Source organism: Mustelus asterias, chromosome 27 (genome assembly GCF_964213995.1).
Source record: "Mustelus asterias chromosome 27, sMusAst1.hap1.1, whole genome shotgun sequence".
NCBI lineage: Eukaryota > Metazoa > Chordata > Chondrichthyes > Carcharhiniformes > Triakidae > Mustelus > Mustelus asterias.
Genome location: NC_135827.1, coordinates 17,676,403 through 17,699,334, shown reverse-complemented (window position 1 = coordinate 17,699,334; position 22,932 = coordinate 17,676,403). Strand labels below are relative to the sequence as shown.

Here is a 22,932-nt window from a genome sequence, read left to right as displayed (position 1 = left end):
AATACCAGCTTTGATCTCCGCACATGGGCTAACCATGTCACTGGATTAGTGAAGGGATCTGCTATCCCAGTGATAGTACTCGGTTCCGTGGGTAACAACCTGCTTTATTGCCAGTACAATTGTGTGAAGATTATTTACAGAGCTTTGCAAGTACAGCAAGAGGTGAAAGGATAAAATTCACCCATTGACGGTCATTGGATTCTGAACAACAAACACTACCAAATATGAAATTAAGGAATCTGACTGACATCAGTGAGAAAGCTAATGGGTGAATCCACCACTGAATGCCGGGAAAACCATAATAATATATTTTAAAAATGTGATTGTCAACCCTGCTTCAGATGGTGTAACAATCTTAACACCATTTTGAATAGGGTCACCAAATTACTACCTTCACCTGCTTACCTGCATTCAACTGAACGCTCTACAAGGCAGGTCGAGTGAATTTCCAATACTTGGTTATGCACCTTTTAAATCTAGTTTGACATATTTACCATATTTGCAACACTTGTGGCATTGAGCAAAAGAGAAAACCACAAGATCTAGAAATTGAAGCCACCTTGGAGTTGTGTAGCCTTTAAAATGCATAAACGCCCAATGACAATTTTGTTGACTCCATTATAATGAATGGAGACCAACAAAACTGGTGCTGGAGCCTATTTCAGCGGAAATAACATAAGGGGCAAAAAAAGGGTTTCAACAAACTGCAACAAGCATGTGCCATTCAGTATTAAACTTTCATTCTAAATCTTACTGCATATAAAGTATTACTTCACTGTTTCAGATATGCTATACAAAAGCCACAAACTCAACACCTGACATGGCACCATCTTGAGTGGTAGAGTGAGATGGAGCATATGCACCCATTGGAAACTGTGACATCGTAAAGCAGCAAGATCTGTGGAAAGACAACTAACAACTTCACAGTTTCATTTACATGTCATCACTGAGCGATCTGTCACACCAATGTTACAAAATCACCTTGGAGGCAACATGACACCACCGATGGGCAGATAATCATTTCCCACGTGTGGTGTGTGTGTGTGTCATTATATTGGTGGCGTAAAATTATTACAAACTACATGTTTCTTCACATCATTTTTTTTTCAAGCACTTAAACTAAGTAGGCTGGCGAAACAAAACACTGCCACCCTTTAAGTAGACCTTTCAAAGGGGTATATACGAATACGGTGTCGATACTTTTAATTGTGGGGTAGGTAGTTAAGAAAATAGCGCTGCAGCACAGCTGTTTGCACAACTGAGACCACAAGGCTAACTTCTACCACAGAGTCTGTGCTCAATTTCTTTTGAGCAGAGAAACACATTCTGTACACAGATTTACAAATATTGTCAAGTATTTTGTTAAAACTAATCACTATTACTAGAGCCGTGTTGCCTGCCCATGGTATTCTTCGTGATCCACTTGATCCAGAATAGCCATTTCGTCCTCAGGCTGGTGTCTGTACTTGTGAAACTCTTCTTTCATGGCAGAAAAATAAGCGTAAGGGTCCTGACGGGAGTGTCTCTTCTTCTTTTGGAGGTAGAGAATGCCTTGGGGCTGGAGAACCTGAGATTCACTGGGCTGCTGGACCTGTGAGATTGGAAAACCTAATGCAAAAATAAAAGGAAAATTTGATTAGATGCCAACGAAATATCAATGATACGTGTAGTAGGCCTTAACTTCTTCAGATAGAAATTACGCTTGGTGCCACCAGTAGTAGTTGGTTGAGAGGCAGCACAAATTGTGGGAAATAAATCTACAATAAAGTACTTTTACTATAGAAACGTTAGTCTGAATTTTCTTGGCCTCTTGGAGATGGGAGGGAATAGAGAACTGTGTTAGAATGGCTGCCTGATGCATTCCTACCTCCAGTGTCTTTCTGGGGTGAACTGGGAATTATGATTGCCGTCCATGGAGGCAGGGACCAATTACTGCAATTGAGGCACTGCCTAGGGGTCTATGTCATTGGAGTGCCCCCCTCCCTATCGTGTGCAGAGGTTTCCAGGTAATTTGAGATGGTCTCCTGGTGGCCGGCCAGGGGACCATTGGACTGGGAGGCTCAATGACAGGGCAGGAAGGGGATGAAGTGGTGAAAAGCCACAGTCTTTTCAGTGAATAGTTCTGCAGAGTGATTTACCGTCAACCTATGGACTTCAGGCCTCTTTAATATATAACTTCAATGCAGGTGTCAGAGGTACCCTCCGTGTGGAGATGCCCTTGTTCTTCCCCGTCTGTCTCTCCTGGTGAACCTGCTGACCTGGCATCTCTGTTGGTTCTCTGGTTGGGCCTGTTGCCTCAGGAACGCGTCTGCCATCCTCAACAGGACAGCAAGCACAGAGGAGGCCAATTAGGAGGCCAGTGGGCCCACCACTCGTATTAATCCAATGTCGGAGTTCCAATGCCCCCTGAAAATCCCAGCCCAATAAGCCAATTTTCCCATTTCCAGCATGCATCGAATTATTAAAAATCCACCAAGATGCTAACAATCAAAATCGACCCTTTTGCTAATTTTCTCTCTTCTCTCGTGAAAGTGCTGACTCCTACTGGTTTAGGATTCCATTGGCATCAGTTGCCTTTCAGACCTTTCCCCAGTGGACATTCTTCATGTATGAGCCTGCACACAGTGTTGGGAGATTATTCAGCTGAAGGGACATCACAGCGGAGGCTAACCCAATCCTCACCCAACACTTACATTGGCTAGCAGTCATTGGGAATCCCGACTAAATGTTCTCTACCTAGCTCTGAAGTGGCAAAGACAATTGTTGCGTCTTGGCAGCTGCTCAAGTAGGGATCAAGAAACCTAATGTATAGATTGGGATTATTGGCTCTTTATGTTTCACCTGTGGCACTTATTGAAAAGGTAAAAGTTTTCTTGAGATCATATTTTTTAACTTAAAATAAAAATTTAAAGATATCTTAAGACTGTATCCTTCATTATTTAGCTGGTTCCCTCATTTCTCTGCATATCTTTGCTATATATTTTATCCTGAGTTAGAAGCCAGGTCTGTACCCAACCACGCGCCGTATAGTTCTGCACTTGCCTGCTAGGAAGTTAGGCATAACAATTGATCAGTGTTAACTAGCACATCAGCTTTCCTCCGCCCCCTTTAAGGAAATACAATGGGCAGGATTTTCCGGCCGCGCTCGCCCCAAGACCGAAAAATCCCACCCTGGGTCAACGGACCTTTGCATGGTCCTGTCCCGCCTGCTACGATTCCTGTGGCAGGCAGGATGGGAAAATTCCACCCTTCGCCTCTGTTCAATAGTTCCACATAGCAGCTTGGTTGATATAGAAACCTCACCAGCATGTTAATTCACCAGGTAACACAAATAGAAATCCATTGGGTGGCAAGACCAACGATGGGGTGTCATTATCTGAGGAATTCTACAACCTCGTCTGCGGCTGGGATTCTCCAGTCCTGCTGCCGTGAATGGAGATTTGGCTGAGCACCAAATATACCGTTTTCACTGGGAGCGGAGGTGGGGCGTACGATATCAGAATATTCCAGTTTAAAACAATGCTGAACTTTGAAAACAGCTGCTTAATTTTATTTGACATTATCTACAAACACGCTTATCTAATTTTGTGGGTAAAACGCAGCATTAGGACAGTAGATACATTTACCAAACCTGTGTTGAACTGGATAGTCCTCTGCCATAATCATATAAGCAATTGGTTTTCTATTAAGTCTGATGATGAAGACTCAAACATGATTGAAAGACTATATCAGAAAGTGCAGAGAACAATTCATGGATGTGAATCAGATAAATTGGATCGATTAAAAAATATTAGAATACATCCTCAATAAATATGTCAATGCCTTTAGAACTTAACATGCACTCTTACTGAAAATATTAAACTGAATGAGATCACAAGCGCAAACCCCAAAATGTATGTCTGATGTTACAAAGTCAGTCAAAAAAGGTCAGCTCAAAAAATGCACTATATCGGTGAGCTGTCCAAAATACAAGATAATGTCAATACTCATAGAATCCCAGTGCAGAAGGAGGCCATTCGACCCATCGAGCCTGCACCGACAACACTCCCACCCAGGCTCTATCCCCGTAATGCCATATATTTACCCTGCTGGTCCCCCTAACACTAAGGGGCAATTTAGCACAGCCAGTCAACCTAATGCACACATCTTCAGCATGTGGGGGGAATTGGAGCACCCGGAGGAAATCCACACAGACACAGGGAGAATGTGCAAACGCCACACAGTCACCCGAGGCCAGAATTCAACCCCGGTCTCTGGTGCTGTGAGGCAGCAATGCTAACCACTGTGCCACCGTGTCACCCATATATGCTATTGGCTTTCCATTAAGTTTTATGATGACGACTAGAACATGAATGTAAGACTATATCAGAAAATACAGAGAGCAATGCCATCATACATGGTGCAAGAACAAAAAAAAGCCCACTTGTTTTGTCAAGCTTACCTCCTTGTTCAAGCCAAATGGGTAAACTTTAATCTCATGAAAATTGGAGTAGAGTAATATCAAACCTCGGAACTGGAAAAGTGCAAATTTTGAGGCAGAAATGGCAATGTCAGCGAGCATGCAAGGATGGATGGTCCAGAGATTATTGCACAATACCTTATTTTCTAGACCTTGGTCGCATCACCAAGGTTTGCAGTACAACTTGGTGCTTACACGCGATGTGACCTTGGGCTGCAAAACACGAATTGTGCAATTAATCGCACAGCCTTTCCTCAGATAGAAATCATGCCACGGCTTTCTGACCAATTTTAAACGAGAAGGTGCTCAAGACGTTAGGCCGGAATTCTCCAACCTTGCTCGCGGCTGGGGTTCTCCAGTCCCGCTGCAGTGAACGAAGATTGGGCTGAGCGGCAAGTTCTCCGTTCTCGCTAACAGTAGTGGCGAGGTGTACAAGACTGGAAAATTCCGGTCTTAGTCCTTGAGTCACCCTCTCATCCTCTGTATTTTAATTTATTTCACTAAGCCATGCATTGTTTTCAAAACCTTTGTGTCTGACCAAAGAAGTCAAGTGCACTGGAAAGACATGGTAATTAGCTGTAATCAATTAGTCACTTTCAATTTGGCACTGATTAATCAAAATTAGGGTTATTAAGGTTATATAAATTGGCAACCTTTTTGCTATATGTATTATTGGCTAATTCAAAGCAAAGGATTGATATTAAGATGTAGATACCACTGGGGAAGGTGCAGAGTATATACATGAATATCAAGGCAAGGCACAATATTGCTCATTGTAATTCTCAAATCAGCCCAGAGGAAGAAGTGAAAGTCTCTTTCTGATGGTAGTTAAAGGTCTGGAATGAAATGAGTTTGCAAAATCTCGAGTAATTCCTCATGGACGCAGATCCACAGCATAACATTGCTCACAACTCAATATTAATTGGACATTCTCATCCAGAAATGCCAGAGGGTGGTTAATATAAACAATGAAACTCTCATGGGAAGTGAAGTTAAGGGTTCTGTTCTGGGTTTGAGTTTAACAGTGAAACATATTTCGCAGGATTACAGAAGGAATTCTACACTGCTGATAACAATTGTGACAATTGATGTTGGAGTGAATGCTGTTGACACTGTCAGCAATGAGCACTCTTGTGGGATGTGACTTTTCATAGAGTGAATTACATGCAGATAAATTCCCTCTGCGACATCAACCCTGATGATGAATATAAATGATGTGGAGATGCCGACATTTCCACTCCATCTGACGAAGGAGCAGCGCTCCGAAAGCTTATGGTATTTGCTACCAAATAAACCTGTTGGACTTTAACCTGGTGTTGTGAGACTTCTTACGATGAATATAAAGCCAAGCAAAGTTATTGGAAGCAGCATATTTCTGCTTCTTTCTATATAAAATATGTCTAATTACATTGTATTTACACGTATTTAGAGTTGACAATGTCAAGTCTATTTTTGAAATTATTCCGGTTAATTTTGGTAGTGGATTGCTTGAAAAAAAGGTCATTTTCAAAAGCTAGCCTTTTTACTTTCCGACAGTACTTAGTATTGTGCACCATTTCAATGGTTCTGTTTTTTGCCTTTTCAAAAAAAGGTAAGGACTATGTTCTCTCCGAAAGCTACCTCTGGATTTACAGAATCAATGCTACCTGACTGTTGGCGAACAGGTTTTAGTTGATGGCTCATTCTGAGGCTCTGAGAACTGTATGCCAAGGAGTTCCTCGGCTTAAAGGCTGCTCAGTGCTCTGTCAAGGAAGTTAATAATAAAATTCCCAACATTGTCTGTTCAGGAGGGGGAAAATGACCATGGTTTTTCTGATGCCATTTTTAAAATTCATTCATGGGACATGGGCGTCACTGGCTGGTTAACATTTATTACCCACCCCTAGTTACTCAAGGGCAGTTGAGAGTCAACCACATTACTGTGGCACATGTAGGCCAGACCAGGTAAGGACAGCAGATTTCCTTCCATAAAGGACATTAGTGAACCAGATGGCTTTTTCCAACAATTGACAATGGTTTCATGGTCATCAGTAGATTCTTAATCCCAAATATTTTTTATTGAATTCAAATTCCAACATCTGCCATGGTGGGATTCGAACCCCAGAACCCAGAACATTAGCTGAGTTTCTGGATTAATATCACAAGGCCATCGGCTCCCCAATATTCAGTGACCTCCTCTGGGAAGTTTGCATACACTGCTGTCAGATTAAATTCACTGGCATGATACCTGGGATGAGAAATTGTAGATATGAGGAGCGACCTTAAATACTGGAATTATTTTTGTTGGGCCAGAGGAGTCTAAGAGCAGATTTAATAGCATCTTTTAAAATGATTTAAGGGTTTTGATAAAGTGATGGTGGAAAGACTATTTCCTCTGAATTGGCATGCCAATTTAGCAAAGATGGGTCATCAATTTAAAATGATCACTAAGAGAATAAAGATAACGATTAGGCACATTCTCTTTATAATATAGTTGGTAGAGCATGGAATGCTGTGCCACAGGGAATGGTTGAAGCAGAACCAATTAAGAGAAGAGCGGACAAATATTTGGATGAGAGGAAATAGAGGGTGACCAGGAAAAAGAAGCATACTTGTGGGATTAGTTTTGGATTTCTGGAATAAAGAGTTGACACAGTGATGATGCTTCTTCTGTGCTGTAAGGTTCTATAAGGTTATAGGCGAGGATAGACTTGTCCTGGCCCACACAGTTAAATCATGGCATGGTGGCACTGTGATTAGCACTGCTACCTCACAGCACCAGAGACCCGGGTTCAATTCTGGCCTCGGGTCACTGTCTGTGTGAAGTTTGTACATTCTCTCCATGTCTGTGTGGGTTTCATAGAAATCATAGAAACCCTACAGTGCAGAAACAGGCCATTCGGCCCATCGAGTCTGCACCGACCACAATCCCACCCAGGCCCTACTCCCATACCCCTACACATTTACCCGCTAATCCCTCCAACCTACGCATCTCAGGACACTAAGGGGCAATTTTTTAGCATGGCCAATCAACCTAACCCTGGGTGCTCCGGTTTCCTCCCACAGTCCAAAGATGTGCAGGTTAGATGGATTGGCCATGGTAAAATTGCCCCTTAGTGTCCCAAGAAATGTAAGGGAGGGGAAATTAGTGGGGTAAATACATGGGGTTACAGGGATAGAGCGGAAGAGAGGGCCTGGATAAGATACTCTCTGAGAGAGTCGGTGCAGACCCGATGGGCCAAATGGCCTCCTTCTGAACTGTAGTGATTCTATGATCACCTTATGATGCTCATTGTCAAGGTTCAGATCTGAAAATAGTCACTTGAGTGAAGTATTGAAGAGGTGTCATGACCAAATCCTAGTGTGAGCCGTTGTCTTTAGGAAAGTAATGTGTTGGAGAAAGTTTTTAAAAGCACAGATATGGAGGGATACATTTTCTCACATAAAACAGAATTAAGCAACCAAAATAACACCAATAATTAAATGACATGCTGAAATGCACAGTGGACAGAAGCAGTGACAAATTAAATGAAAAAAATACAATTTATTTGACAACAACTGAGATCTTTCTTACCAGGCAACCCTGCAATTGTATAATCCAAAAAGGAATCAAAATTGGGACTTGCTTTCCAAATTATGATCTGAAGACTGAGTTCCTCTTTGAGCTTTGGGCTTTTAAATGGACATCACAGACTGCGTATGGAGAACCCTATGAGGTTTAAAATATTGGACACTCTGATGGTATCAGGGGATCTTTGTCCATCAGTGCCCCAGCATTCCTCGTGACTGCCCAGTTTACTATTGGCACAGTATCTTTGGGAATGCTGGAGGAAGGATGCAAAGGCTACAATAGGAGATCAGGAAATCCCCTTGGAGATTCCACCCATCCTGTTCTAGTCAATTGAGCAGCGTGTTCAATCAACGCATGACACAATGTGCTGCAAAGCATTTCATTTTAACATGTTGAAAACTGCGGCTGGATTTAACCAGTGTTGACAGATGGATTAGGTAGGACTTCATTTCACATCAAAAAGACCACAAATACGATTTACAAAATTAACAGAGCAACCAGATCCATTGAATGATTAGAGTAATTAGAATAACTAGAGTTACATAACAATTGGCAGGTAGAAAATATTCCACCCAGATCTGTTTTTAGACAGCAGTTTGATTGGAATTTCATAAGGCCTGCCTTACGAAGTGTCTTGCATTGCTGGCAGGCCAGAGTTATACTGTTAGCTGCTTATCCACCCATGTCATGTCACAATCAGCTGGAAAGGAGTTCTGCGCCTAGGTGAGTGGATGTGGATCCAGAGCTCTGTTTTTCCAGTTGCTAATTTTTCAATGAATTTGATTTGATTTGATTTATTGTTGTCACGTAATGGTATACAGTGAAAAGTATTGTTTCTTGCGCGCTATACAGATAAAACATATGATACATAGAGAAAGAAAGGAGAGGGTGCAGAATGCAGTCATAGCTAGGGAGTAGAGAAAGATCAACTTAATATAAGGTAGGTCCATTCAAAAGTCTGATGGCAGCAAGGAAGAAACTGTTCTTGAGTCGGTTGATATGTGACCTCTGACTTTTGTATCTTTTTCCCAACGGAAGAAGGTGGATGAGAGGATGTCCGGGCTGCGTGGGCTCCTTGATAAGGCTGACTGCTTTTCTGAGGCAGGGAGAAGTATAGAGAGAGTCAATGGATGGGAGGCTGGTTTGCGTAATGGACTGGGCTTTGTTCACGACCCTTTGTAGTTTCTTGCGGTCTTTGTCAGAGCAGGAGCTGTGATGCATAGGGAGAGGATGTTTTCTATGGTGCATCTGTAAACGTTGGTGAAAGTCATAGTGGACATGAAAGTGTAACTCAGGGGAACATCTCTTCCATACAAAGATCCCATGCAATCTAATAGATTACCCGGGTGCTGATTTTGATCTTTCATCTTGCCAAAGTTGCAATGAACTTGAACCAATGTGAGACAATCTCCTGCCAGTGTTTTACACTGTTGGACATGAGTAATCCTTGGTGTCACATCAGGATCTGACACTGATGTTATATTGCTAATCACATGCTTCATTAATTCAAGGGATGTCAGTTTTACTGGCCAGCATTTATTGCCCATCCCTGATTGCCCTTGAGAAGATGGTGGTGAGCTGTGTTCTTGAACAACTGCAGTCTCTGAGCTGCAGGTACACCCATAGTGCTGTCAGGGAGAGCCTTCCAGGATTTTGAACCAGTGACAGTGAAGGAACAGTGATAAATTTCCAATGTTAGTGATTTGGAGGGAAACTGCTGGTGCTCTCATGAATCTCATGTATCTGCTGCCCTTGTCCTTCTAGACTGTAGTGGCCATGGGTTTGGAAGGTGCTGTCTAAGGAACCTTGGTGAGTTCCTGCAGTGCATCTTGTAGATAGTACATGTTGCAGTTACTGTGCATCAGTGGTGGAGAGGTGAATGTTTCTGGATGGGGTGCCAATCAAGAGTGCTTTGTCCTGGATGGTGTCAAGCTTCTTGAGTGTTGTTGGATTTGCACTCAATCAGGCAAGTAGGGAGTATTCCATCATGATTCCATTCCTATTAATTACAACCCTCCTTCTCCCCACCCCCTACTTTATCCTCACAGTATAAATCTTGCCCGATTTTCCTTGACTTCAACTCTGATGAAGGGTCATCCTGATTTAAAACGTTGGCTCCATCCTCTCTCCACAGGTCCTGTCAGACCTGCCGAGATTTTCCAGCATTTTCTGTTTTTGTTTCAGTATTCCATCACACTCCTGACATGTGCTTTATAGACAGTGGACAGGCTTTAGGGAGACAAGGGATGAGCTATTCACCACAGGATCCTTAGCCTCTGACCTGCTCTTGTAGCCACAGTTTTTATATGGTTAGTCCAGGTAAGTTTCTGGTCAATGGTAACCAAATCTGCTTTAAAATGACCCAATAATGACAGTATAACTAATGTTCAAGACTGAAAAATCAACAGAACTTCATGATGTTGGGAGTAACCTCATAATTGCAGTGAATACTTTACTTCAGATTTTTACCATAAGTTTTTGCAATGCATATTTACTTGTTTTCTTTCCATTTACAAGCATTTTTCTGACTCACATTAGACCAACTCTGTCTTTTTCAAATATTTCTGACATAAAGGGAAATAAAAACTGGAAGTGTTGGAAATACTCATCATGTATGGTGGTTCTATTGACATCAAAGAACCCCAGATTACATGGGCTATTGAGGATCCATCTGTGTCTGGTGAGTGCATGAGCTGGCCATTTCAAGGACAGTAGCAAAATGTCGGAAACTTGGACATTGGCACAAACACGTCAGTCATTGGCGTGCCACGACTTTCAGCATGCAATCGTACCATTCCTGTCCGGCAGAGCTACTGAAACTCCAGTCTCCAGTGTTCTGGATACATCCAAGCTATTCAATGGGTATCCTATTTTATGTAAGATGAGTAAGAAATTTTGATGTACAAAATTGGATAGAAATGTAAGAATTTGGCTGGGATTTTCCAGTCCTGCTCTGGTGGGTTTCCCTGTGGTGAACGCGGTGAGCAATTTAAATCTCTGTTGACTTCAGTAGAACTGGAAAATCCTACTCTTTTTCATTAAAATTTATCCACGACAGTGAACAAAATCCAAATAAATTTTTTTACTTAAAAGGAAATATCTTCTGAGATCATTCATAGAATCCTTACTGAGCAGGAGGAGGCCATTCGGCCCATCAAGTCTGCACCGACCACAATCCCACATTCCCATAGCCCCATGTATTTACCCTGCTAGATCCTCTGACACTAAGTGGCAATTTACCATGGCCAATCAACCTAACCAGCATATCTTTGGGCTGTGGGAGGAAACCAGAGCACTTGGAGGAAACCCATGCAGACACAAGGAGAATGTGCAAACTCCATACAGATAGTGACCCAAGCCTGGAATCGAACCCGGGTCCCTGGAACTGTGAGGCAGCAGTGCTAACCACTGCGCCACCCTTCCGCCCAGAGCATGTTTCCTTAGAGCAAAGGATGGTTGCTTAGATCAGGCTTGACATTAATGTGTCTTGCTTCGTGCTTAGATGTTCTTCTGAAGTAAAAGTTAACCCAATCCTCCACTGGATAACCTTCTTCCACAATCAATTCAACAGAGGTTTTCATCAGATGAAGGTTAGTCGTACCTGTATAGAATTTATCAAACTGATCAAAGTATCTTGAAAGCTGCATTTGAGTAAAAAAGCCTCCCAAAAAAACAAATTATAAACCTTTTGCATTTATATAAACTCTATCATGATACTTAGGGTGTGATAGTAGTTCAAACAACATGAACTAAAGTCTAAGGATGATTGTTTGAGATATCATATGTACAACCCGAATACAATTGCAAGACAACTTTATGCCACCTTTTTCAACTGCAGTACTAACCTATTTGCAGTAGTTAGGTTAATAAATAGGTTATAATACTAGATAGAGGAACGTTACATGAATGTATTTGTTACCTGCACTGTCCTAAACATACAAAACAGACGCCAAGCTATCGAAGGCAGAATGGATTGGTGAGATACATATACATGACTTATTCATGCTCAGATCCTCTTCAAAGTTACCGAATGTTCATCCCCATTTTTCCTCAGTGTTTCACATATCACTCACTGTTTTTTTGCCGTGCCTTTGAAGTAAGCTGGGTTGCCTTCTTGGGCTTTCGCACACGTGGATATCTCAGTACTTCGAAACTCTCAGGTACAGCAGCTGCACCATGTGTATCTGGAGGCCTCCTGTGGGATCAAGACAAACAGAACAGAGAATGGGGAAGAATTCAACTTCAACGTTTGACTTGCAATTGTCTACTATCATTGACAACAGCTTGCTACAGTGAAGCATCCATTCAGTGTAATATACTAACTACAGTTTCTGAGCCAAAACTCAACCATGTGGTTGGACAGATTGGGTCTAATATTCATTCGAGTAGAACTAATTTCAAAATTTATCCCCCATCCAAGTCACATTACCTGAGCTCAAATAGATTTTTAAAATATTTCTCATTTTCCTCCCTCTTAATCTGCTTAGGTCAGATTGATCAGCCTATCAAAAAGGAGCATGTTGGACGATGCACTTCCAGGATTAGGACAGTGTCTCTATGGGACCAAGCACTTGGTAGTGTGTGTGTTGGGAACGGGGGAGGTGATTGGGTTGATCATAGTTCCATTGTCATGGAAAAGTGCCTGCTTTCTGATGAGTATCTCATTACGACAAAAAAAAAGAGGTCTAAGTCACCATGAGGGAACTGTAAAAGGCAAATATCGTAAGCAGAGTCCAACTCGCTGTGCACCCTGTCAGATTCAGCATCTGTCTACAGGAAAGAATATTGGGTACAAAATTATTATGGCTCATTTTCAGACGCATGGGATACTGAGCCCTCAGTCTTACCTGAGATCGAATCTCGGGCTTTGTTTGCTTAATTTGGGTGAGTTTCCAGGAGCTGTCATGCCTCTATATTTGAGTTAGTCCAAAGGCAAGTCCCAAATCGGGGAATGTTGCTAGCGATCAAGGGGGAGGGTCAATCACAGACATAGTTGGGAGATCATTCCACCTAGAATGGGGTAAACCCACATCTACTCTGCTGTTCCTGCATAGGGACTGAAAACAGGCATTAGGTCCCTTCCATACACAACTGACGGATCTAATGACTATTCCAGGTGATGCTAACAGACACCTGAGAACTAACCTGACCAAATTTTGGGTTGACTGTCTTTCAGATGTCTTTGAGTTGCAAGTCTGGCTTCCTGAAATTAGGTCTTGTTCACCTTTATGTTGCCCCTAAAACATGTCCAATTTTTGATTTTTTTTGTATTCTTTCTCTGCAAAACTCTTTGGACAATACATGATAAAACATTTTGGAGCAAGATAATGATAAGACGCTGCTGGTTATATGTAAGAAATCAATTCAAATGCCCCAGATGCAAAACTTTGTTCCCCAGTTTTGTACTTTTTCCCATCCCAATTATTTTTGCCTCTTTTTTGTTTTAAGACTATTCCTATGCCACAAACCATACTCCCAAATGAGAGGTATGTTGATATCCTGCATCGTGTCTCCCATTTGCTGCCTCGAGTCAGGTGCTAGGAATCCTAAGGTATGTTTATAAAAATGTTTGCCTGCCATTACCCTCTCTGAGGCCAGATAACTCATCATGTAGCAAACGCAAGTGTGAACCCAGATTCTACAACTCAATAGACATAGGAAGAAATCATCAACCGATTAAACATGGGCAGGTTCAAAGAAAGCAGGATAAAATGATAGGAGAATTAAATTGAGCTCTGCTAGTTTCTGGAAATGGAATGGAAGCAGCATTACTATACAGTGTTGGAAAATCCCAACATTGTCGCCAAACTAGATTCTCTCCATCTTTCTTGGAAATATTTCCTATTCTCATTGTTATGAACACTAAACTTAAGAAAGGTGTCAGTGTCTGAGGGAACGGTTCAGCCATTTGACATTCATCAATCGGATATATATTAACAATGAGGTGGGTTACAATATTTCATTTCATTTTGTTCATTTTAAATTACTTGCAATGAATGTAATGATTAAGTGGTGCCGATACTGCCTTTTATACGATAAACTATCATTATATTAATTTTATTTCTGTACCCTAAGCTGCCACAATAATCTGGACTTGTCAGCTAACTTGTAGCTCATCTACAAAACTAATGGATAATACAGAAGGATTCAAATTCCCCTGTGGGGTGTTCATATGATTACCCAATGCATATTCTTTCCACCCGACACATGGCATTATTTTGGAGACCCAACAAGCCTCTGTCTTCCCTCTTCCCCTCTGCCCTAAAAGCTGTTCATCAGAATCCCTGGCACTTATCACTAATTGACCACTCTGATACTTTTTGGCCACCTGTGCCGCCTCTACTGAATTGTTTATTTCCTCTCCACTCCCTTTCTCTTTCCCTGCCTGGGTCCAATTATCCCTATGCCTATTAGCCCAACTTAACCTGAACACTATGACAGGTCATAACTAGCACTGCTATGCCATAGGAGATTGACTAGTGAATTTGTTATATATATTTGCTTATTGTTCATTATGCATTATGCTCCACTACAGAGTTGATGTCAAGAACATCATCATCTAAAATTGCGATAGAGCAAAATCACTTATGATGGAATTAAAATCAAATACCTGGGTGATATCATGGAGTGGGAAAGTGCGAATTCCTTTCTCATGAATCTTAACATTGTGTGAATTCTGTTGCATAGAATTGCTTGGATTTACAGCACCATTCCAACTGGCTCTTGTTTATGTTCTAGAGGAGCCTCCTATTATATCTAACTCCTGTTCCATTCCTTCCTCCATAATGCATATTTCCAGCTTCCCCATAAATGCATCCAGTCACTCCACATTCTAACCACTCTGCGTAAAGAATAGTGCCTCCTGAATTTCCTATTGGACTGATTAGAGGCTATCATGCATTAACTGGAGTTGATTTGATTTTAGGCTAACAGATTGGGGGAGCGCAATCGCTGGCCACCAGTTCCATTGGCAAAGACACCCCCTCCCAACCCATGTCTTTGAGGCCACTGTATCGCTTAAATTTTGTGGGGCAGCTGCGAGGCACCAAAAGAATTGTCCCAATGCAACTTGCTGGATGAAACCTCAAGATTGAGCAACAGCAACCACCTGTCAGGTAAGGTTTGGGCACTGGTGGGGGTGCGATATCAAAATCGTGGAGCACAGGAGTTCCTGGGGTAGCAATGATCTTATCTAAGTCATATTTTCTTATTAAAAATGAACTTATAGAATGGACACCAGCGTTAACAGAATAGTAAAGCTACCAATCCCATTTCGGGTCTGTTGCCACCCTTAAGGCTAAAGTGTTGACAGGGTGAAAATCAGGTGTTACCTCCCAGTAAGAGGGGAAGAGTCACTACCCCAGGTTGCTCCCAGTAACTGGTAGAGTTAAGAATGCAGACTAACCAGCTACTTCTTGGCTTAAGGATAGTGTGTGGTGTAAATAGACTCAATAAATGGGGTGAGAGAAATATCCAAAAAAGTGGGAGACTCTCAGAAAATAGCAATTACATTGAAATAGTAACATCTTCAACCTTTTTATGTGTTGATATACTGAACATTTTCTCTAAAGTTGTCTTGTGTTGGATATGGAATTGAAGTCGATAGTGAATAATTTTGGGAAGGGTGTATCTGACCCAAGGGGTATCCTTTCAGATGAATTCGATTAAAGTTTTCCCCAATGTCTCTCCAAAGTGTCTCATACTGTTGGCACTGACCTCAGATGGTGAAAACATTGATTATTGGGGAAAAAAAAATTACCCCCCTTTCTTACTCAGAATATCAGACTGAATTGAAACAAATTGCATGAAAATATATGGGTTCTTTGCAAGAGTATACTTGCTTCAGATGCATTCTTAGCAAATACTTCCAGGAATCTTCTGCTGGAAATGTCAAAAGAAATGTGAATGGGCCGCAATGGAATTGATGCTTCAAGAGGCACATATTACACTGTTGACTATAATTATAGTTCTCGCTTTTTCTACATGTCTCTTTGTAAACGATAAGAAATTGAGAACTGGGATTGGATCTTTTCATTTTTTTATTACAAGTTTCTGATATCTTTATTGGAACACCATACACACTCCTAAGATGGGTTTGAAATTTCCAATACATTTTGCAGTACATCTTCCCCAGATATCCTGTTGCCTTCACGGTATTGATACGACATTTGGACAGCTCATTAGAAAACACCTTTCAGCCTACATGGGCATTAATCAAGGGCCCTCAGGCTAGGAGATTGACGTACCAACAAACAGTGCCACTGAATGGTTGGACATGGGTTTATTATCACAATTTAGTATATAACGTCACATACTTATTTGAGTTGCTTTCGGGAGTGGGGTTGAGGGGTTGGTTGGGTAGGGAATCACCGCTTCTTTACAGGAAGGGCGTCACGAGTAGCCAATCGTGAGCACCTCACCTAGTGGGTAGTTACAGCTAGAGCAACATGGGCAGATACCTGGATGCAGTTTGCCAGCCCTGCCCCTCAGCAAGGAATGCTGAGTGCTGTGGAAGAACCTAAAGAGGAGGAAAAAGATATTGTGAAGCAATAAATGGTAAGTGAATGGAGATCATTTACAATACACAGTTTGTGAATATTATTTTTGCTGCCTGCAAGGCCAAGCTAATGTTCATTTCTCCAAATAGGTAAGCTGTGTGGAGATGTAGCTTGCCTAAATCATTACAAATAGGATCCAAAGGGCGCAATTTTACTGGCCATTCACGCCACGCTCCCGCTGCAGCAAGGTTGGAGAATTTGGCACCCAACCAAATCTCCATTCACTGCAGCGGGATGGGAAATTCTCACTGGCGTGAACGGCCGTAATATTCCAGCCAAGATCTTATTCCGGGATGGCCTTGGGCCTCCAGGTGGTAATACGAACAGCCTGCACAGCCTTAATTGAGGGCCCCAATGAGGGCCAATTAAATTTCTACCTCACAATCTCGACAGTTGCTCTTGATGCGATTTCTGCTGAAAAGTTGGCGGATTGGGAGATTTATGGTGAAAAGTTTCATTGCGGGACTCATGAGGTCCTTGCTGACAATTAAGTTGGGCCAACCTCAAAGTTAAACCAAAATGTATTACTTTGCATAAACTTTTGCATTGAAAGTGATCCACCTGTTAACAGTTTAAATAGAATAAGATATAAATCTTGAATAAATATCTTCAATCCCTGCTTAGTGGACTGTCCCACAGATGATGACATGACCATCAATGATTATTTATGATATCAGTATTTTAAATTAAATATGAGGAAAACATAAATATGAAAATGTCTTAACACATTGTTTTAGCATGAGAAGCTTCAGCTTGCAAAATACCCTATTTCACGGATAGCTTTGTTAATCCATCATTTTCTATTCCTACCTCAATATAGTCCTACTTTAGCATGAGAAATTCAGTAAATTATTGTAGCTTAATAATAACATGTTCTGGAATTAAATTGTTAGGGATGGCGATGTGTAAAAACATACAGACCAAAATGTTTTCGGCCAGAATGCTCCAATCGTGCACGCTCTGCAGCCGCTCCCAGCAAGAACGGAGAATTTGACGCTTAGCCAAATCTCCATTCACCGCAGCGGGAGCAGAGAATCCCAGCTGCACACGAGGTTGGAGAATTCCAGCCCTCAGGTTTTGTTCCTGGTTTGCCTCAAGTTACTATCTCATTTGCACTGGTGGCAGGGATGCAACAATTAGCCTCAGTAACCCGGGTGAGGGAAGAAAAGCAATTAATGCCCGATTACTGCAGAGTAACAACTTTTTAAAAAGAACTATGGATGTGTAGATGGCAGATAATGATGACACCAGACTACAATACTCCCATGTGGACAGTCAAGCCAAGTTAAAAGGGTAACCAATTAGATGAGTTACCACAGAATAAAGGCGGAAGCCAACGACATTGTGAGTCATCACATTCAGAATATGAGGGTGGGTGAGTGGTGGAGCCCTTGGCCCTTTGGTTAAGATCAAGCCCAAGATTTGGAGCAATGTCTTTTCTAGTCGGCTTGGATCTTGTACGTCTCCCTTGTGGAGACCATGAATTGGACTCAATTTGAATTTGGTTGTTGGAGCAAGCAAGGAGATGGATTCGGGCTTGCCCGGTCCACTCTGCACATTGGCTTTATAACTTTAAGAATAGAATTTTAAAAATTCAATAAAGGTCCATGGGGAGCAAAAGAAAATGAAAAGAAGTTGGTCTAATAGTCCAGACTTTTGGAGATAATTTTCATCCATCTCTCTGGGTGGTAAAGTCAATGGGATCAAATGGAAAATTTGTTTGTACCCCAGCTGATAATTACATTCCATTTTTCAATAGACACTTAAATAAGATGGGGTGGACTGCAAACCAGCACCTTACCCACTCCTAACAGGTGGGTTAGGTTAAAATTGCCCTGGCATTGCTGAGTCCAAAGCATGCTTCATCCTGGATGAATATCTTCTTTATAAACCTAATCATCCCAGGCCTAGTTGGCAACTTTCTCAACCAGAGTAAAGCAGTTCAATAAAATCTGATAGGGCTTGTCAATTTCAAATTCCAATTTCCCACTTCTGTACACATTAGTTAAGGCAGAAATATGAAATGCAACACCCTTGAGTAACATTCATTGCTGATGCCACTTTGCAAATTGAACTTTATTGATTGCAGATGACTTAATATTCATCAGTAATCTGGTTGTATCTATTCTATCAAGGTTGAGTAGACGTCTCTCAAATTAATATGTAAAAATACCTTAATTTCTAAAGACATTAAAATAGACATCTTGAAATATAGATTTATAATAACAAAAAATATTCAATGGGTAAAAATTCCAGCTACATTATAAAATGCTGGAGATGAATGTGTATTCAAAATACTTATAAACTGTAGTCAGGTCACAGAGCATTTCTTCAGGACAGAAGTTAAATACATCCATGTTACAATTTTTTTTTTCTATGCAGCACACTAAATAAAATATATATTTTGCGTAGAAAATACTTACAGGAAGTTTTCTGTTTGCAATTGATAGCATAACTGTTAAAGGACATATTAAAGCTCTCATGAGCTTTAAAGAAGTGGAAAGCATTCCCGCTGGGAACTATTACTTGAAGTTGTACATTTCGTATGCCTGTTGCAAATAGGCCCGATGCGATGTTGCTGAAACCTTCAATGGTTGGATCTATCTTTGGTCACCAGGGTGAAGGCAATGAAGAAGAAATCAAATCTGCAACTATTTGGAACAATAAGGGAAATGTATGTCCAGTAAAAATATATGATTGATTATTCCATGAAACTATTTAAAGGATTTATCTGTTGATGTAGATGGTTAGCTGTGATCGCCCCCATGAGGTTCATGGGGATTATTGATTGATCTCCCTGTGGGGCTTGTTGAATATGAATTGCCCTGGTAACAGGCAGTGGCCTGCCCACTGTAACTCACTACTTGAGCCTTTTATGAGGCAGGCCCAGATTTGGGTCTGCTGAACTGTAGTCCCAGGGACTAGTGTGTGTACACCATGGTAGTGGATTTACATTGCATTCTGTAATAAACTATGTTCCTTTCCAGTCGGGCTTCCTGAGTCATTATATTGGTGATGAGGAACAAGAAAGATTTTGGACAACCTTGCCTTTCAACGACCCCAGTAAGACTGACAGGGAGATATTGAAAATGCTGCTGTTTGCGAAAGGAAATTTATGATGTGGTTATGGAGGGTTGGCCCCAGTACATCAAAAAAATTAGATATTTCTTCTGGGCAAACAGGTTAGAAGGGGACGACCAGCAAAAAGTCATACTCCTGACCGCTTGTGGGGCGTTGAGCATCATAAAATGTACCTGCCAGCCCCAGATTCAAAATCGTTTGACGAATTGATAGATATGGTATCGAGCCACTACGACCCTAAATCGTCATTATATTGCAATGCTACAGGTTTAACACGGCAAATAGACTCCCCAGGGAACCAGTCAGTCAGCTCCTAATGAGACTGCGGAAGTTGGTGGAACACTGAGTACCAGTCAGCATTTCCGGAAATGTTAAGGGATTGTTGAGAATGTGGAAGTAATAGTATTGCGACCTAAAGAAACCTACTGATTGAACCAGCTCTGGACCTCAAGAGCCATAGAACTGGCTCTTTCCCATGGAAATACAAAAAAATGGGGCCCAGGAGCTTTAGGGGTCCACAGACGGTTCCATCCTCAGCCTTGGGTGACCCCCATACCGCAGAACCATTTACTGCCAAGGGTGATTGGAGTTAGAGGCCGTGAGATTCCAGAACTATACAGAAGGTTTCTCCACAATACAGTGAGGAGCGAGCTCAGCCATGCTGCACTTGTGGTCATGGGGTCCACCCCAGACAAGGCTACCAAAACAGGCAGAAACACATACCATCCAGGCCAAAGGGCCACATCAGGACAGGGCTTCACAAATAAACCAGCCCCAGAATGAGGAATTGATGCAGGTAAATTGCATCATTGCACTCAAAGTTGCTCCAATCAAGATTAAACTTTAGGTAAATGGCCAGCCCCTAGACACGAAGGTAGATATAGGAGCCTCTATATCTATTATTGGAGAGCGAACCTTTCAGTGACCCCGATTGGGAAACTTGCCTTTAAGCCTGCGGGACACCAAGGCTAGATTGGCCACATACACTGGGGAGCCCTTACGTATTGTTAGGATCACTGTAACCCCAGTTATACATGGGCAACAGAGAGTCTGACTCCCCCTAATAGTGGTGCAAGGACCAGGGCCCAACCTTTTGGAAAGGGACTGGCTTCAGAAAATCAGCCTGGATTGGTAACGGATCTTTAAAGTGCAATCTGGAAATTTATACAAAGTCTTTGGGAAGTATCCTGAAGTGTTCCAAGAAGGCCTTGAGCAGATTCGAGGCACCAGGGCCAAGATCCACATGGACCCAGAGCCCCGATCAAAAAGTTCAAGCCACGGCCAGTCCCCTATGCCCTACGTGCCAAAGGAGAGGTTGAATTGGAACATCTAGAGGAACTTGGCATTATAAGCCCAGTACAATTTGCTGACTGGGCCATGCTTGAAGTCCCAGTTTTAAAACCTGACAATTCAGTCCGTATCTATGGGAACGATAAATTGACGGCCAACAGAGCATCCCGTTTAGATAGAAACGCTATGCCAAGCTCTGGCTGGGAGTCAGAGATTTTCCAAACTAGGCATGAGCCACGCCTACCTCCAACTGGAGCTTTTCACCATAAATACTCACAAAGGACTGTATGAGTATATTCTTTTTTCCTTTGGGGTGTCTTTGGCTTGCAGCATTTTTCAAAAGGTGTTGGGGAACATCTTCCAAGGAGTGCCGCTCGAGGGGCCATCTATCTGGATGACGTTTTAATCTCAGGAGTTACTGCAAAGGAACGTTTGGAGAGTTTGAAGGAGGATCTTACAGCTTTTTCTGATGCTGGTGCCTGATTAAAAAGAGAAAAATGTGTGTTCTGGATCAACGAGGTAACACACCTTGGGTACAGAGTTGACAAGTATGGATCATACCCTGTCAAAGAGAAGGTGAAGGCCATAAAAAGGGTTCTGACTCCAAGGAACACAACGGAGTTGAGGTCTTTCCTAGATCTCATAAATTACTATGGGAAATTCATATCAAACTTGGCAACCCTGCTGGGATCCCTCCACATAAAAATCAGAAATGCTCAAAGCAAATGCCACGAGAGAAAGTCAAACAACAATTGCTATCAACAAATATACTAGCCCATTATGACCCCCTGAGACAACTCATTGTAATCTGAGATGCTTCCTCCTATGGGATAGGAGCAGTATTATTGCACCGTTGGGATGATAGGCATCGTGAACCCTGGCAGATGCAGAGAGGAACTATGCCCAGATTGATTATGGTATCTGTGGTGAAATAATTCCATCAGTACGTCAATGGTTGCTATTTCACCATAATAATGGACCACGAACCTCTGCTGGGCCTCGTCAAGGAAGACAAAGTGATCCTTCCCATCGCATCAGCCCAGATCCAACACCAAGCACTGCTAATAGGTTCCTAAGAATAAAGCTTAGAACATCATCCAGGGAGACATTTAGACAATGTGGATGACTTAACCCACGGCCGCTACCCACCAGCCTAGCTTCTCCTTGGAAGATGGATGAAGTCGTCATGACTCTGAACTTCATGGAGACCCTCTCTGTCAGTATCCACCCAGCAAATCCAGGCATGGACCCATAAGGACCCTAAATTGGCGAAACGACAGCATGTCATCTTAAGTGGTGGGCCACAAGAGCGTCCTATGGAGGATTTGAAACCTTGGCAGGAATTTTACCGTCCCACCTGCCACGTGAATTTGAGCAGGTGAGGGGCGAATCATGGAAAGGTCCATTGACCTCAGGTGGGATTTTATGGTTTCGGGACGAGCGAGGCGGTAAAATCCCACCCCTTCTCTAAATTTCAGGAGTTGAGTATAGAAGATGGCATCATCTTGTGGGGAACCCGGGTGGTTGTCCTGCATCCAGGCCTGCGACCACTGCTTCAAGAATTGCACAATGGCCACCCAGGAATTTCCAAGATGGAAATGCTCGCAAGGAGCAAGTGACCTGGCATGGACAGTGATATCGAAAATCTGGTCAAGAGGTGCAAAACCTGCCAGGAAAACCAGAAGGCCCCACCTGGAGCCTCGGTGCACCCTTGGGAATGGCCGGGGTGGCCCTGGGTGCGAGTATATGCAAACATTGCAGGGCTCCATGTTTTGAATTCTCATCGATACCCATTCAAAATGGATTAACGTGTACTGGATGGCCTCTACTTCCTCCTAAAATACTGTCAATCTATTAGTACACATGGTATACTGAGGTTCTAGTGACAGACAATGGGATCCCGTTTACCAGTGGGGAGCTTCAGACCTTCATGAGTATGAACAGAATAAGGCACATCCACATGGTATCCTCAAATGGCCTGGCTGAGCGGGCAG

General features: G+C 42.2%; 1 protein-coding gene across 1 annotated transcript in view; it reads right to left on the bottom strand.

Annotated features, from left to right (window-relative positions):
• Window positions 1–1,381: 1,381 nt before the first annotated feature.
• Window positions 1,382–22,932, bottom strand: part of igsf9bb (immunoglobulin superfamily, member 9Bb) — a 683,212-nt gene continuing 661,661 nt past the window's right edge. Inside the window, exons 21-23 of the mRNA XM_078198934.1 lie at window positions 12,083–12,204; window positions 10,802–10,876; window positions 1,382–1,608 (exon numbers count right to left, since the gene is read on the bottom strand). Of these exons, the coding sequence (XP_078055060.1) occupies window positions 1,382–1,608; window positions 10,802–10,876; window positions 12,083–12,204 (424 nt within the window). The remainder of the gene's footprint in view (window positions 1,609–10,801; window positions 10,877–12,082; window positions 12,205–22,932) is intronic.